Here is an 18,459-nt window from a genome sequence, read left to right on the forward strand (position 1 = left end):
GAGAGGTTTATAGTGTTTCTTTTACAAGTTGCTTTACGTCGCACCGACACAGATAGGTCTTACGGCGACGATGGGACAGGAAAGGGCTAGGAATGGGAAGGAAGTGGCCATGACCTTAATTAAGGTACAGCCCCAGCATTTGCCTTATGTGAAAATGGGAAACCACAAAAAAAAAACATCTTCAGGGCTGCCGACAGTGGGGTTTGAACCCAATATCTCCCGAATACTGTATACTGGCCGCATTTAAATGACTGCAGCTATCCAGCTCAGTGGTTTATATTTCAAGAAAGCAGTAAAAACCTAAAAGCAGTCAACCCTGGACAATTTCTTTTCTAAGTAGGAGCCTAGACTTTTTGTGTTTGGAAATGTATTTAATGTCTAATGCAGTATGGAATTTACATAATGTAGGTCACCATCTACCATTTTAATGTTCTTAGTATTTCTTTTATCTCTTGTGCAATGTTTTATATAACCGTTCCCTTCTCGTATCAAGAATTTTTATAATACAGTGTGTTCAATTACAGTATTACTTTATCTCTAAAAATACATGTCATGATAATCTAATACTGTATTTATATTGTGGTTTTCTTTTACCAGCTCTTATATATTGGCCTATTTCGGTATTGTTCACAAACAAGGAAATCTGTTGGCTGTATGTTTCACATGTATGTCAAAGTACAGAATAAGTTTTTGGGCATTACCCCTTTTAAGAAGATTCCTGCTTAAGAAGCTTTTTTTTTTGTGGTCCCTTGAAAAACTTCTTAACAGAGTTTCACTATTTTCAATCTGTTTTTCTTCACGTGTCAGTATAAATACAACAAGGTACACCCTACAGCGTGCGTACTCAGTTCAAGGTCTGTCTCCCGTAATCCTCCCTTGTCATAGCAGCAGTTCTGTTTACAGTGAGACTTCGTTAGTACATTTTCGAAAGAACTGAAAAAATTGGACGTCAAAAGCAGGAAAACGTACTACAAAAAATTCTATACTGTATTTACAACACGTAAATTGTTTTTAAGAAAACGTGTGAAATTGCCAACCTTAAGAATTAGTTACATGCACTACTACAGTTACAACATAAACATAGGTTTGTCAGGAACTGACAGGGTGAATAAATAACGTAAAAATGATTGACAATATATGAACTTTAATTCTAATAGTCTTACTAATAAAAAAAATCATTATACAGTTGTTTAACATGTGTATAGCTATACATTGAATAAACCTCGTATAAGCTTTGAATATTTTTCTTACTAATAAACGTGGTATATGCATTGTATTCCTATACTGCATGTATACACTCGTTCCAAGCCGTAGAAGTCTCTTCCTGTAATTCACTGGCATATTTCTTCATGTTCACCACCTTTATAGCTGCCTCTGTGGATCAGTGGTAGTGTCGGCCTCGGGATCCCAAGATGGCGGGTTCAAACCCGGCAGAGGTAGTCAGATTTTTGAAGGGCGGAAAAAAGTCCATTCGACACTCCATGTCGTACGATGTCGGCATGTAAAAGATCTCTGGTGACACATTTGGTGTTTACCCGACAAAATTAATTAAATCTCAGCCATAGACGCCCAAGAGAGTTCTGGTTTATTCGGTCTGCCATCTAGTGGGTCTAGAGTAAAACGGAACGTCGAAATTGACGAGCAGACAGCCAGACGGTGTCAAATTGAAATGTGTGCACACGGTAGCTGAGGCCATACGATTATTATTTTATACCGGCTTTATGATCGCTTTTGCTGGTTATCTAGCAGCAAAACCTTTCAAGAAGCCACGTGGTAGTACAGTGGAACCTCGATTATTAAATCCCGGAAACTGTGTTTTCCCCTATTATGCGTTCAAATTATGTGGTCCCGCGAACATCATAATTAAAATACGTAAAAATCCTGCATTGTCTATGCCTCAAAGAAACTATTTCCCGGATCAACCGTCCAGAAATTTCAGTCTCATCAACGCTAAATCCTCCATCAAGCATTTTTCAATAAACTGTATCTCACAAAAGGACGACTATGGCATACTTACGGATTTTGGCGTTAACACCCCATCACTGCGATAATTAGAGCAAGAACGTACTGGAAAAGCGATCGGTGGTGAACTTGCATAAGGGACCATCTTAGCGTCACGTTCAGGTGGTACTGTTTAGAGAATCTCTGTAAGGAGAGACAGCAAATTCCGACAGCTCTACTTGAAGACGGAACAAGTTTCGTCAGATGTTCGCACTTTACTTTTTTCGATTATATTGCCAAACAGGTTTTCGGCACTTTCTTCAGGGCACTGTATGGTAACTGGGCTTTCAGGAAGGTATCGAAACTTCTCCTTAACACAAACCTAATATTTTAATATTATCGTATACGATTATTAGAGTTCATGGTTAATAGCATTTAAAAAATAAGACATTTAGCGTTTTGATTTTCAATTTTAGCATTTTGTAGCACCTATACTTCTCAAATTTAGCGTTTTATGGCAAATTTGTTAAAAGGAGGCATAATTTGTGAAATTGCACACAACAGTTGGGAGTAAAATCATACTGTTTAATCACAAATTGCTTGTCATGGCGTTTTGAATACACTGTGGTAAATAAGACACATCAGCATAAGATTGCAAGAAGTATTAACACACACACAAATATGCATATTTACAAATTTACAAACACAATTTCAAAGTGAAAATTACTATTCTGAACATATTCGTCTATCACAGTACAAGGAAGAGGAATTTCAATAATGATTGAAGTACAACATGCCAACTTCAACGCCCTTTATCTCGAAGTAGATGAAAAAACAGCCCCATTTCATCTGCATTAAAATTATCATCAGGAGTATAGTCTTTCAAAATTGCAGGAAGTGTTGCAATTTTCCATGTTTCAATAATTTCACACAGTGTAGTGTCATTATCCAGGGCAGCAGCTTCGGCTCGCACACATCTATAAAATAGGTCGTGTCAATTTTTGAATCTGTCAATCCAGCCATTGGATACTTTAAAATCATCAAGTCCCATTTTCTGTACAATAAGTGTTGCCTGAGATCGAACCACAGTACCATCTACCAACGCGTTCGAAGGTCACACTTGCACAAACCACTTTACAACAGCTTCTTCTAATTCTGGAAACTAACCCTGGTGATTACGTTTTCTTTGAGCACTTTTCCCTTCCTCCAAAGCAGTTTCAAACAGTTTACATTTGCTAACAATTGTATTTAAAGTTGACGGAGGAACGTTTAACTTCCGTTCCACATCCACACGCTTCATATTTGGATTGCGATCCACTTCTTGAAGGATTTGTAGTTTTTCACCGTTTGTTATTCACCTCACTTTCTCCCTCGCCATTGCATAACATGTAAATAATGCCCAGATAAATGAATGAAAAGATTATACTACAGGGAGCACACTCGCTGCTAAACTGAGCTGAGCATCAACAGCTACCGTGCCAAACTTGGGCAATCATTTAACCTCAGCCTAAGTGACACAATCTGAACCGACGCTGCTTTAATGTTGTTAATGGTTACAGGAAGATTCATACTGTTGGAGTGGAACAGAAATCAAACCTCATAGTACTTAATGAGCAATACCAATGTCTGCACGATATTAGACGTGAAGACTACCACAACAGAATTCAACGAGACGATGCATTAAACAGCACTTGAATGCCAATTGTTCTAATACTGTACAATATGAAGCAATGTGAAGGTAGACCGCGGCCGTTCTCTAGATTCGTTTCCAAAAGCTAGCAGAGAAAACCGAACACGTGTGACATGAAACAAGTCAGTCAATGCTCCAGGACACGTTCCAATGATTACAACATGAAATGCATGATGCCAGCTGTCTGTAAGGGTAATTAAGCACTCTCTCTCACCCTAACACACACTGCATCACTAACATGCGCAAATGTCAATGGCTCCATGTCCAACTAGACTGACAAATGCGCAAGGACGGGCCAAAATATTGAATGAAGAACATCAAAATTTGAATGTAGTAAGCAGGAGCGCGAAAATGGCTAAAGCAATATTTTACATAAAATTTAATGCTTTGGGACCAGGACTTTAATGGGAAAATGTGGTACTAAGGAAAGTACTAACGGGATTCAACTGTACCTGAAAAAGATTAAATGTTATTTTTTCAGATATACTGTTATTATTTAAATTGATTCTTTTTCAGGTATTTTCTAGTTTTATTACATGTTCAACAGACTGAAGAACTAATTTCAAAGTTATACAGTATATGAATTGTGAATGATGACAGAGCTCATCTATTTGAAGACAGCAGCGTATGAAGATGTAGAGCCTGTCCTTTCTCTTTAGTGTTTTCATGTTTATCCTTGTTTCTGGAGATCCCTCTCATTTCTGTTGCCTATTAGTTGTCCATATCTTTCTACATATGTCTCAATTTGTCATTTGATTGTTTCTTCCCATTACTCAATCTCTGAATAATGAATTATAAATAAAATTGACTCCACCGAAGTTATCTCTGAGATTCTAGTACTGGTCCCATTGTTTTCATGCTGTTCCTAACCAGTTTCATCCATTGTGCTGCATATTCATCAGCCGTTCTTTTACAATCTCATCACTTTTCTGACACCCACTCATTCATATGTTTAGTATGTCCAAACTCTCAGTCTATTTTTCACTATTTTAACACTCAACCTTTCTTTCTGTAGGCCTGTCTCTTCATTTTGCACTCTCCCTCTCTCCCCCCTAGTTTTCTACAGTAAACTTCTCAGAAATATCACTTCTGCTGCCTGTATTAACATTTTATCCTCCTCTATATCACTGACCAGGTCCTAATAGATTTAAGTTTGGATATTCAGAGCGATGCCTAATTTAGGCTGATAAACTTAATCATAATACGTGCTGTATTTATTCCTGTACTGACTTGTCCAAACCAATTAAAAACTATATTTAATATAGTAAAAGCTTGAATCCACCTTGTCAATACACTTTTATCAAATCAATCTTTATCTTCAATTCAATACAATGCTAGTTGGCTTGGACATTTGTGAGCTCCTCCAGGAAAGCAATAAAGTATAGGATTGAATTTGCAAGTCCTGGAAGGGTTCAGTTATTAAATATTTTTCAGCAAAATTTCATGAATTTCAGGCAGCTACATAAACCGTTTAAGTAGTTAGTGGGATGTAAAACCAGTACTGTTATTATTATTATTATTAATTTCACACACCTCCCCCCTGTTGCTCTGACATTAATACTTGCTCCCTCGAGACAAGACTTTCACACGCACAGAACAACTATAGTTTCTTTGGACGTACGAACTGAACGACTGTCATTTGTTTACTTCTCATGAAGAATGTTGAAATGTGGTGCACGATGCTGAAAACCTCTCTACTGAGGAACTAACTGGTGGTGCCTGAGGAAGTGATAGGTGGTGGTGGTGATTATTGTTACACCAAATATCTGGACTGATTCTTGAAATGCAGACTGTTAAGATAGTACCTGGACAAGACCTGTGATACAGGGATAAGCAAAGGAGGTCTTGTGCCGTAAGCCCCAGGTTAGAGCCACGAAACAGCTTTAGACCTCTAGTTTCCTGTGGAAACACCATTGGTCTGGACTGGTTAGGGTAGGGTCTGGCCAAGATACTTCGTTCCCTTTAAACGTCCGGGTACAAGAATTCCTGAAGGCTGCAGCAACGCTCCACCCACCTCCACATCAAGGCAAGTTTCATATAACATTATTGCTGTTCTGTATTGTACATTGTTTCCTTAACATGTTACATTTACTTGTGCTTTTATTGTGCTGGAGTTGGTAATGGAATATGATTATCATAATTGACGGGAATGAGATCACATGCCACTTTATGTTGGCCAATAGCAATGCAAGGAGCTACTTCAGCAATGAAAATGGCGTGTAATGCCCTTCATTAGGTTATAAAAGTAAATATAATTCTGGGGGCGGAATGGTGAGTTCCTGGACATCGCAACGAACACATCTCTCCTCTGAGACGCATTCCCAGTAAGATTTCATTAATTTCCACTTACTTATAACGTTAGAAAAATCTTGTCACGAAGTATCAATTTTTACCTTGTGAGCTCCTCCAGGAAAGCAGTAGAGTATAGGATTGAATTTGCACGTACTGGAAGGGTTCAGCAAAATTTCATGAATTTCAGGTACCTCCGAAAACCGTTTAAGTAGTACAATATAATTATTAACCCATTAGCGCCTAGCGTTGCCATATGGCAACGATTTTCGCACCTTTTTCTTTTAATGCTGTAGGCAACAAGAAATAATCTGGAAGATTGTAGTGTCATCTGACAGTTAGAGAAGGGTTTGTAGAATCTAGCAATCATTTTTATTTCGTTTTAAAATCTATTGTTGTGACATAAAGACTGGTGGACTCTTGGTTATTTTAAGATTACTGCGAAATGGCTGCCGGCTTCACGTAAGAAGGATATAAAATGTATAAGTGCTGTCATTGGATTATGTTTACAGTAGTGTTGTGCACACTTCATTATATATGTTTTAAGCATTTGAAACAGTACGGGCGCACAATGCCGTAGTAGTGCTTGTTGAATCATTAGCGTTGCCATATGGCAACGCTAGGCGCTTATACTCAGTAAAATAGCTGCAGCTGTCAGATCATGATACTTTATACTGATTCATACATCTTCATTTCAGGAAGGGATTTTCCCTTTTAGAAGCACTGGATATGCTACTGACTGAAGATCTCGATGGTGATATTTTTGTGGAACCGCACTATGTAAATGTACTTGCAGATGAGGGCTCCTGCTGATGAAGATGATGGTGGGCTTGTTGATAATCTCTCTCTCGAAAGTTATGTGTCAGTGCTGAAATGAAGCTTGTAAATAATGAAAGAATCGGGATTAGTTACGATGGTGAAGGTGTGTTACCAGAGGACGGAGTGCCTTTTCTGTCTACTGATGCAAGATCTGTTTCAATACCCGATGCTGCAAAAGAGCGGATAACTGATAGAGGAAATAATAAATCAAATAAAAAAACCAAGATAGACTGATGGGGCTGATTTCAATATTGGGCGACTGTTGACATTTCCGGAGCCTAGTTATAGCAAGTGAAAATCCATGACTGTTGTTGACATTTTTTAATTGTTTACAGATAACCAGCTGATCGAACATTTAGTTCGAGAGTCTAAAATGTATGGGGTGTTTTTAAATTGTACGGACCCACAAATAACTTCTGATGAAATTCGTTGCTCTGTCGCCATACTTTTCATTTCTGGATATAATAGGTTGCCCTCCAAGCGTTCTTATTGGGACACACAGGATGATATGAAGACAGTGAAAGATTGTCATTCTCTAACTCTGTGGCTAACGCGCAAGTACTGAGGGTGGGCTTTTATATGCCTCCGAAAGTATAGACTAATAGTTTGTAACTGCATCTGAAGTTCTTTGATTCTTCTTCTTCTTCTTCGTATTTTTTATTTTATTCTATTGTTCCAGTGAATGTTTTATTTTGACAGGCAATGAACTGTACATATGTGTCTATATACTGTAAACAAATATTTTCTCCTTTGTCCAATAATTCTATTTTTTTTACCGTGATGTGAATAAATACTGATATTCCATATTCTTACAATAAATAATGCTAAGATATTTCAACATTGTTATTGCACGAAAACGAAAAAAAAAAAAAAAAAAAAAAAACCACTTTGCAACCTAAATTCGACTTTCAAAACTCATTGTTTAAAAATAGGTAGTGCAAGCGCCTAGCGTTACCATATGGCAACGTCAAATATCTTATGACCTAGCGATTCCAAAATTCTGAAACTTGTTTTATTAGTTTATTTTGGTCTCAAACATGCGGCAAAACACAGTAAGTAAGCAAATCTCAGAAAAAAATTAATTCAGGCACTAATGGGTTAAATTAATGTAGTAATGGTCCACCTTTCAATACTATAATATGTAATATTCTAAACTACATTAATTAATTAATTAATTAATGACTAGTTTTGGCCGGGGCTGGCCAACTTCAGCCTTAATGCAAAACATCTAATAACTAAACAAATTTACATGCGCACAATTGACATAAAACAAATTAAACAAATGTATACAAATTGACATTAAAAAACTGGGATGAAATTATGATTAAATTTGAAAATAAACTAGATTCCAACTTCTTGAGTATGCTCATCATTGAGAATATTTCAAGTATCAATTTATATACACAGAACATCTAATCATTGATAATTCAATAGTAAATGGGAACTGGTAAAAGTTGATCCCGTAGTTCGTCACCAAATCTATTTGAGTGGTGTTAGTCATATGTAAGCCATTGGACACCGCTGTAAATAACCACTAGCTGACGGAGAACTGTTAGATGTTGCTTCATCATCAATCAATGTAATAAAATGAGATGCTCTCGTGGTGCTTGTTAAATCATGCTGAAATGTTGTTGGACATTGTCAGGACGGCACATGAAGATGTGGTTAATACAGATACATTGTGTCTGGTATAAAATTTGCAATTCATTGCGGTGTCCATGAAGTTAACCTGAATAAATGAGATAAAATTAAATTAATGAATTGATTGAGAGAATGTATTAGTTAGATGGCATAGGTTATATGAGACTTAACTCTCAACACAGCTTGAGGTGTATGGCCTATCGTTGTGTGTGCTTCAGACTAACTGTTGTGAGATTCAAATTTAAAAGGAAGGAGGGGGAGGGGAAGTTCCTGAAGGAACTGTTAACCACATCTTCATGTGCTGTCCTGACAATGTCCAACAACATTTCAGTATGATTTAACAAGCACCATGAGAGCATCTCTTTTTATTACGTTGATTGATGATGAAACAACATCTAACAGTTCTCCATCACCGAGCTCGATTAGCTGCAGTCGCTTAAGTGCGGCCAGTATCCAGTAATCGGGAGATAGTGGGTTCGAGCCCCACTGTCGGCAGCCCTGAAGATGGTTTTCCGTAGTTTCCCATTTTCACACCAGGCAAATGCCAGGGCTGTACCTTAATTAAGGCCACGGCCGCTTCCCTCCACTTCCTAGGCCTTTCCTATCCCATCGTCGCCAAAAGACCTATCTGTGTCGGTGCGACGTAAAACAAATAGAAAAAAACAGTTCTCCATCAGCTAGTGGTTATTTACAGCGGTGTCCAATGGCTTACATATGACTAACACCACTCAAATAGATTTGGTGATGAACTACGGGATCAACTTTTACCAGTTCCCATTTACTATTGAATTATTAATGATTAGATGTTCTATTTAAATTAATACTTGAAATATTCTCAATGATGAGCATACTCAAGAAGTTGGAACCTAGTTTATTTTCAAATTTAATCATAATTTCATCCCAGTTTTTAAATGTCAATTTGTATATATTTGTTTCATTTGTTTTATGTCAATTGTGTGCATGTACATTTGTTTAGTTATTAGATGTTTTGCATTAAGGCTGAAATTGGCCAGCCCCGGCCGAAACTAGTCCCTAATTAATTCATGTAATTTAGAATATTACATATTATAGTATTGAAAGATGGACCATTACTACATTAATTTAATAATTATATTGTACTTACAATTCAATACAGATCAGAACCATGAAGTTTATAACCTATGAATATGTAAAACCAGTACCATTATTATTATTATTCATGAATTTCACACACCTCCGCCCTGTTGCTCTGCGAGTTGTGGTACTGAGTATGATACCATGGCTCCTCTGCACTCTTTTTGCTCAAATAGCCGAAAGAACGTTCCCGCGCCCTCTTTATTCTGTCGTTCTCCTGACGGGCGAACTTGACAGTCACTTGTTTTGCTTCCTCCTCCTCATCTGACTGATCACCACCTGAAACACACAGTAACCCAAGCTAAAGATACAAACTGATACAAACTTAAAACATTACAAGTGAGGGTGGATACAAGAAGGTAGTGTATTAAGATATTACCAAATTTTTAAGTATTATCTACCATTTCCACTATCAAGAAATATTTTTAAAATTTACCTACATGCTGAACCTTTACACTTTTTTTATGTCGCACCAAAACCTATAGGCAACAATGGGATAGAAAAGGGCTAGGAGAGGGAAGAAAACGACCGTGGCCTTAATTAGAGTACATCCGCCTAGCGTGAAACTCGGAAACCACAGAAAACTTCTTCAGGTCTGCTGACAATGGAGTTCGAACCCAGTATCTCCTGAAGAAGCAACCACAATTGTTACTGTATGGAGGTGAAACATGGATAATAATTTAATAACTACTGCATAAACAGAACAGAAGCTCACAAAGGTGAAAAATGAGAGTATCCTCCTAATTCAATACAATAAATATTCCATCATTAGACGGAGTAAACAAATTCAAACATGTTTCGGTTCGTTTGAGCCATCTTCAGTGAAAAATGAGGGGAGTTTGAAATAATTTACATAATATAATTTGAAAAAATGCTAAAAAACATAATGAAGGAGCAAATGGAAAAACAAACAAAAGAGAGCCTAGACGGAAACAAAATTAGCAACAAATATACAATATTTACATCAATATGCGGAGAAAAAAACAACTCACTGCAACAAAATTCAGTGAAAAGGTGTTAATTTAAAATAATAATTGAAACAAAAACTGTGTTAACCTAAGAAAACAAAGGAATGAAAAAACAAATGATGCAGATGGAAATGAACAATAGTAGCACATGGTGAGGTTGTGGACCTCATAGTTTACAAAATATTGTTTAGTAACAATAACAAAAACAGGTTGAAATCACTGTCGAAAATCATCCTTGTAGAAAACCCATCACATTAAATTGGTCAGGAGGGGAGCGGGAGCAAACATTTTTGAGAAACCAAGCCTGACATAACGTGCAGGCGAAAAGCCTGTGACAAGGAAAAAAACACCAATGAAATTTAAAGCTTTAGAAACAGCAGCATTCTCAATATCTTCCCCAACTAGCGGTCCCTTTCTTGATTATTGTTTCATAATGTTGGCTGGGGCCTGTTCCACAAAAGTATGGTCTTGTACATTACAAGTAAATTCTCTAGTAACTTGTACAAATACCAGAGTTTCTGTTCCACAAAAGAATTTTCTACAGTTGTACTTTACTACTCCATACTTACAAATTACTAGTGAATTTTTATAGGCGTGTTCCACAAAAGTACTAGTACTTGTAACTTACTAGCGAATTGAGAAGAATTCTCTACCAGTGAAAGGACAATAATATATAAATGTACTAGTGCTATTTAAATACGCTTATTTTGGATACATTTTGATAAATATGTGGTCTAGCAGTAGTGATAGTGATGGTGATGAAAATGAAAACTATCGTCTGTACAGGGAAAGAATAAACTTCCAGTTTAACACTGTATTTGAATAAAATGAACGTTTTAGGTTAAGCACAGTACAAGTGGAAGAACTTTTGATAGATATTGGCTATAGCTTAAAATATCCTACGAACAGAAATAAATCTCTCTCTGCTAAACAACATTTACTAACAACATTACATTGGCTTGAGATGGCAAAATCTTCGGTCTGTGGTAGCTGCAATAAATGATATAAAATTTCCTCAAATTGTCTGTTGGCCTGAAAATACTGAAAAAAACATATTCCAAGAAGGACATTCCTGGAATCATTAATGAGCAGAATATCTCTTACATACGTCCAACTTTTCCCCTCAAAAGCTCAATGAGCTTTTCCCAAGTCAAATATTTCCATTCCATCCAACCATTTATTTTGTCTTGTTTTTTCAGACTCTCGCTGAATCCACCGAAACAAATATCTTTCCTACCTTCTATTTCCTTCAAAATGAATAACTTTGTGTCTCTTGACATCATTTTAACAATTCATGCAGTTTGCAATTTCGTAACAATTAAGTTTGGCGGCCGAATATCGGTATTAGCGGCATCTGATTCCTAATGACAGACCAAGGTAGGTATGTTAGACTCTCGTAGAACATACGCGAGGATCGCGGAAGAACAGAATGGGTGATAATAACGGAGTAATTTCCTATCATCAAAGAAATAAACTGATAAATAACATCGTAGCATTAAAAAATTCACAGGAATATTAGTTCTTTCAATCTTTGCTGCATAAGTTACAGTAAAATACGATATTACGATAAATGAGGCAAGCATAACCTAATTCAACGAATGGAATACGAAGATAAACAGCTGATTCATGCTATGACGTAGTATGTTTATTGATATGTTGTCACTTGTAAAACTTGTAACAATTCACTGGTAATATACAAGAGACTATCAATCTTTTGTGGAACAGAAATGTACAACTCCATACATTACAAGAACCCACACTAGTAACTTGTAATGTACAAGACCATACTTTTGTGGAATAGGCCCCTGGTGTCTTGCCTTATTATAAAGGGTCGGAAGGGCCGCAATATAAAATTGAGAAGCTGTGTTAGGTAGAAGACAGATGCACAGTAAACTGTAAGTGATCTAGTGGAAACCGTCAATGAAGTTCTAATGGTGTTTAGCAGGTGGTTGTCCTCTCAAATGGCCTGGCTAAACTTCATTGACGGTCCACAACCTCACCATGTGCTACTATTGTTCATTTCCATCTGCATCATTTGTTTTTTTATTCCTTTGTTTTCTTAGGTTAACACAGTTTTTGTTTCAATTATTATTTTAAATTAACACCTTTTCAATGAATTTTGTCGCAGTGAGTTGTTTTTTGCTCCGCATATTGATGTAAATATTGTATATTTGTTGCTAATTTTGTTTTCGTCTAGGCTCTCTTTTGTTTGTTTTTCCATTTGCTCCTTCATTATGTCTTTTAGCATTTTTTCAACTTATATTATGTAAATTATTTCAAACTCCCCTCATTTTTCACTGAAGATGGCTCAAACGAGCCGAAACATGTTTAAATTTGTTTACTCCGTCTAATGACGGAATATTTATTGTATTGAATTAGGAGGATACTCTCATTTTTCACCTTTGTAAAGTGAAAAACCGTCAATACGGAATGATTCTAATATCTTGTAAAGTAGATAACTTGCAAAAAAAAAAAATTTTTGCTAGATTTATGAAGTTCAGTGGGTGTGTGAACCTGCATTTGCCATTAATACTGGAGAAGTATGTTGATGCTGTAGGATACATCCATACAATACTGCACTACTACTACAACCAATTGAAGAATTCCTTTTTCCAAGGCTTTGAAATTTATGGCAACCAGTCTATGAAACATTCTCTCTCTTATTCTAGCCTTCTGTAAGGATGTAGTGGCAACATACAGCAAACCCCTTTTTATTACAAGTTCTTTCCAGTTAGGATTTTGAGTATCTGAGTATTTTGTAGTATCTGAACTCTCACTTAATTTATAACCTAAGAGTTATTAAGAAAAAACTGATCAACCATATCAATGGAGCATGTCCTCTGGGTCTCTGGCTAAACACTTTCCCCTCAATGACAGTCTTCTCCAGTCCCCTGGGTCTTTTGACAATGTGACCAAAGAACCTAGCAGGTGTTGCTGATCGCTGATTTATACATCTTGATAACTTTATTTTGATGCTGAGCTGCTTCAGGATCAACTCGTTGGTTCAATGTGCCATGCAAGGTATTAGCAATATTCTTCTGAAGCAGCAACAAGTCTACAAAGAGTCTATCCCGAGGTGGTCTAACATCTTTAAGGTCCAGATTTTTGCCGCATAGGTAGCAATGGGAAAGATGAGTGCCCGCATCAGCATAAGATTTGTTCCTCCAGTGATGGAGGTGTCATTCCATATACAAGTTCGCTGTGCTGTCAAACTCGCCTCCAATATGATGTGCCTGCATATGTCAGGTTTCAGTCCCCGGTGTTAGTGACAACAGATCCAAGGTGCTTAAAGCGGCTGACCATTTTGTAGTTAACAACTCTTGTGATGTCAGGTAGAGTATTACAGCAATCTACAATCATCAGTTTGGTTTTCATGGTGCTGATTTGAAGAACATACAGAAGAACATGTTGTGTTTGCTTTGTGATTACTCATTTGTCTGCCCCCAACTACAATGCCACTCTTCTGGTCTTCGAGTACCTTCTTCATGGCGTGTTCACTGTAGATGCTGAATAAGAGAAGAAAGAATGCAGCCCTGCCTCACACCAGCAATAGTTGAAAAGACATCTGAGAGGATATCATGGATTTGTACCATAGTCAAGTCAAAGGGCAGCAGGTGTTTCATTGTCCCGCTATTTTGTATTTAACATAACACATGTACAGTCACTAAAAAAAACCACATGGAATTGTATGTTCCTTGCATTTAATATTTCATCCAGATTTAATTTTTAATTATTATCAAAATACAATTCACCTGCCATGTAGATACAAACCCTGTGGATACCCACAACAAACATTACATCTAAAGATTTAATTGTTCTGATGAAATTGTACCTGTGAGGAATTTATAAAACACCATACGCTCATTCTTTTTTTGAGCGACTGTACATCCTGAGAGTTCAGTGTCTGGTCCTCTCCACAAACAGCCAGAGGAGAAGAATTTGCTCAAAAGTTCCTTTTTGTGGAACAAACCCAGTCTGATTATCTAGTATTTTGGGAGGAGAAAGGTCTTGAGCCTCTCGTTCAGTATCGTGAGCATTACTTTGCTGGCACTGGAAAAGAGAGCTATTGTTCTGTAATTTTCAAAGTCAAGAGTGGAGCCCTTTGTTGAATACTAATATAAATATGGAGTGGCACCACTGTTCTAGCTAGGTCGCAGAAAACAAGACCTTTCAGTACAGCTTGTGAAGACTTCAATGTTGAGTTCAACCATGTTCTTCACCATTTCAGCAGCGATTCCATCAGAGCAGGGGATTTTTCAAATGCGCAGTTTTCCTTCACTGCACATTCTAGCTCTTCTCTAAGAATTGGAGGTTCAAGGTATTAATTTCCTCCTGGTATGCATTCTATCTCAATATGGAACAGGTGGATGCAGTACTTTCGCCATACTTGGCAATGCCTTTCACGTCATGTTACATTCCTTGGCTGTCCTTGATATCTGCACTCAGGACTTGAATTTACATTACACACAGGTAAACACGATAAGTGTGTTGCAGCCAGGATTAGGAAATATGCACAAGACTTGTTAAATAGGGTGCAATTTCAGTATTTGAGAACAGAAAAAGCTACTTTTCCCACCTGCACTACTTACAAAAGAAATGCATTTTTGTTCTGTGCTATTCTGAACTTCTCCAGCATGGAAAACATTTACGAGAGAGATAAACTTACCTTCACCCATTTCCTTGGCCAATTCCTTAGCTCGTTTATCAGACTTGTCGAGATAGCTGAATGAAGGCCGTAGGTGTACTATACCCTGCACTGGAGTAAGGTGAAACTCTTTGTCATGTAAAATACCCACAGCATATCTGCTAGCATCAGTGACAGCACGAGTCGACTCCAGAATTTGCTTATCCATGCAAGTACTGCAAAAGAAAATGAATAGCACTAACAGTAGTTTTAAACATTTCCATTACGTATTTTCCAGTTTAAATCAACTGGTAGCAGGCAGGGACCCTCTTCAGAGGCAGCCCTACCCAGGGAGTGGCGCCCCTGCCTATGTGAGTCCCAGAGCACACTTACCCAGTGTGTAACATCTGGTATGGGTCCCAGCTCAGGGTTACGACTGAAGATCTCAATGGCATCTACAGCAGAGAAGGTGGACTTCGGTACGGTGGAGATGGTGGAAGAGGCAAACCCGTAGCGTCTGTACTCCAGAGGAGCGGCAACGAAAGGCGTCTGACTCCATGTTAAAGGTGGCCTAATTTGAACCTGGCAGAAGGTAATAAAATGCCTTTGGGAGTGGCGAACCCATCGTACAAACAGCCTATAAAATGAGTGCGAGTGATTCGAGGTCTCGGAAAATGCTAGGGCATCACCCTGAAGCGACGCGCAGTTCCTGGTGCTCTGGGGGAACTGTGAGAAGTGGGCTACCAGATATCACAAGAATCGGTATCATCAATGTCATGACTTTGAATGGCAAGGTAGAAGAACTGAGTATATGGAAAAGGAAGACGTAGCAATGATGGGAATAAGTGAAACAAAATGGAAGGGGAAAGGTAAAAAAGAATTGAAGAAAGGGTGTAGATTATATTGGAGTGGAGGAAAGATGGCAACAAATGGTGTTGGTGTTATATTAAGAGAAGACCTAGCGCAATATGTGGACAAAATTGACCAGATCAATGACAGGATAATTAAAGTTGGACTTGAGAGTGGAATCAAGGATTTTATACAGGTTTATGCACCCCAATCGGGGAATGCAGATGAATGTTTAGAAGAGTTTCTAAAAGAACTGGAAAGTTGTAATGAAGACTAAGAGGTTGTAATAATGGGAGACATGAATGCACATGTTGGAACAGACAGACAGGGAAAAGAAGAGATAATAATTGGCCCCTATAGTTATTATGGAAACCAAGAAGGAGATTTGGTAATAGATTTTTTGTAGAAGGAATGGATTAATTGTTGGCAATACGTGGTTTAAAAAAAAAAAAAATCACAAAAAATAACTAGATATGGTCGGGGAGATAGAAAGACAAAGACAATGATTGATCTCATTCTGGTGGAGAAGGAGAAATGTAGACAACTGGAAGATGCGATAGCAATGCCAAGAGCAATTTCAAAGGAGACCATAAAGTGGTTGTAGCCAAATTAAGACCTAGTAAAATAACGTTAATAGGAAAAAGCAAAAGAAAAATAAAGGAATGGAAGTTAAAAGAGAAAGAAATAAGAGAAAAGTTTCAAGAGGATCTGAAGAAAGAAATTTCCCAAGATGATGTGAACAGTGTGGAAGAGGAGTGGACATGTTTTAGAAATGGATTTGTAAAGTTTGCAAAACACCTGTGGAAGACTATCAGAGAGGAAAAAGGAAAAGGAGACTGAAAAGGAGACTCCTTGGTGGAACAGCAGGGTAAAGGAAGCAGTTAAAGAGAAACAAATGGCTTGGAGGAAGTTGATAGGCAGCAATAGTACAGAGATTTGGCAGAAATATAAAGAAGCCAAAAAGGTATGTAAATAGTACACGAAGAGAAACGAAAGAGCTGGGAAAGTTTCAGGAGGATATAAAGGGAAGTAAAAAGGTTTTGTATGGTTTGCTGAAGAATAGTTTATGAAATAGGAAAGATATAAAATTTGTAAAATCTGAAACAGGGCAGATAGTGACACAAAGAGATGACATACTAAAATGATGGGAAGAATACTTCTCAGAATTGCTAAATATTAAATAACGTACAGTGAACTGGCAGATGAGTAGGAGCAAGAAGAAACAATGGGGAAAGAAAAACAAGAAAAGGGGATATCGATGTTAGAAATAGAGGGAGCCATACAAAAGATGAAGAGCGGTAAAGCAGCAGGAGTGGATGAGGTAACTACGGAAATGATAAAAGCAGCAGGACCAATAGGGCTACAGTGGCTGTATAGATTATTTAGAATAATCTGGAGGAAGAAAGAAATCCCAGAAGAGTGGGAAAGGGTTTAATTATCCCGATATATAAAAAGGTGATAAAAAAGGAATGTAATAACTACAGAGGGATCACCCTTATTGCCCGTGTAGCTAAGATAATTGAGAGAGTATAAGTTAACAGAGTGGAAGTGCAAATGATGAAAGCTATGTACAAAAATTGTGTTAGTAGTGAGAAGACTAGTATAGGAAAAACAAAATAGTTTAAAGTTGAAAATGGTCTCTGACAGGGAAGTGTACTATCCCCCATACTATTCATCATAGTCATGGATGAAATTCATAAGAACATTAAACAGATTGGGAAGACAGGCAACAAAAGCCATGTTTGCAGATGATATAGTGATATGGGGTAAGCATGAAACGGAAGTGCAAAAACAAGTAAATGTATGGAATCAAGAAATAGAAAAATTTGGATGAAAGTAAACACAGAGAAAAGTAAAACAATAGTGATGACAAGGGGAAGGAAGGAAGGAAGGAAGGAAAGAAGGAAGGAAGAGGAAAGATAAAACTGAATGGTAAAATTCTGGAAGTTAAAATTTTCAAGTACTTGCGAAGTGTGATCACAGAAGATGAAAAGATAACCGAGGAAATTGGGAAAAGAATACAACAAGCACACAGCTTCTACCAGAGTGTAAGGGGTATTTTGTGGAACCAAGGTGTCCAGAAGAAATGTAAGAAAGTATTATATTCAACCTATTATGAACCCATATTAATCTATGCAGCTGGATCGTGGATTACAACAAAACAAGAGGAGAGTAGAATACAGGCAGCAGAGATGAAATTCCTAAGAGGTATTGAGGGCAAGACCAGAATGGACAGAATTAGAAATGAAGAGATAAGGAAAAGGACAGGAATCTTGAAACTTCAAGACAGGATAGAAACAACAAAGTTAAAGTGGTATGGCCTAATGATGAGAATGGGAGAAGAGACTGCAAAAAAAAGAAACTTTTTCAGAGAAGTTAACAGGAAAGAGACCACGAGGAAGACTCCTAAAGAGGTGGACGGTTCAGTGTGGTAGTGCATAGAGAAGAGGGAGGAAAACCAGAAGATGTACTTAAAAAAGGAGAAGAGTGGTGGAGAGACAGGCAGCGATGGAGGTCCTTGATTC

General features: G+C 37.5%; 1 protein-coding gene across 2 annotated transcripts in view; it reads right to left on the reverse strand.

Annotated features, from left to right (window-relative positions):
• Positions 1 to 18,459, reverse strand: part of Polr3E (RNA polymerase III subunit E) — a 125,010-nt gene that overhangs the window by 86,328 nt on the left and 20,223 nt on the right. For both annotated transcript variants that reach the window (XM_067149305.2, XM_067149306.2), the window contains exons 4-5: positions 15,128 to 15,321; positions 9,594 to 9,772 (exon numbers count right to left, since the gene is read on the reverse strand). In XM_067149305.2, coding sequence (XP_067005406.2) covers positions 9,594 to 9,772; positions 15,128 to 15,321 — 373 coding nt within the window. The remainder of the gene's footprint in view (positions 1 to 9,593; positions 9,773 to 15,127; positions 15,322 to 18,459) is intronic.

The sequence above is a fragment of the Anabrus simplex genome, chromosome 6 (genome assembly GCF_040414725.1).
Source record: "Anabrus simplex isolate iqAnaSimp1 chromosome 6, ASM4041472v1, whole genome shotgun sequence".
NCBI lineage: Eukaryota > Metazoa > Arthropoda > Insecta > Orthoptera > Tettigoniidae > Anabrus > Anabrus simplex.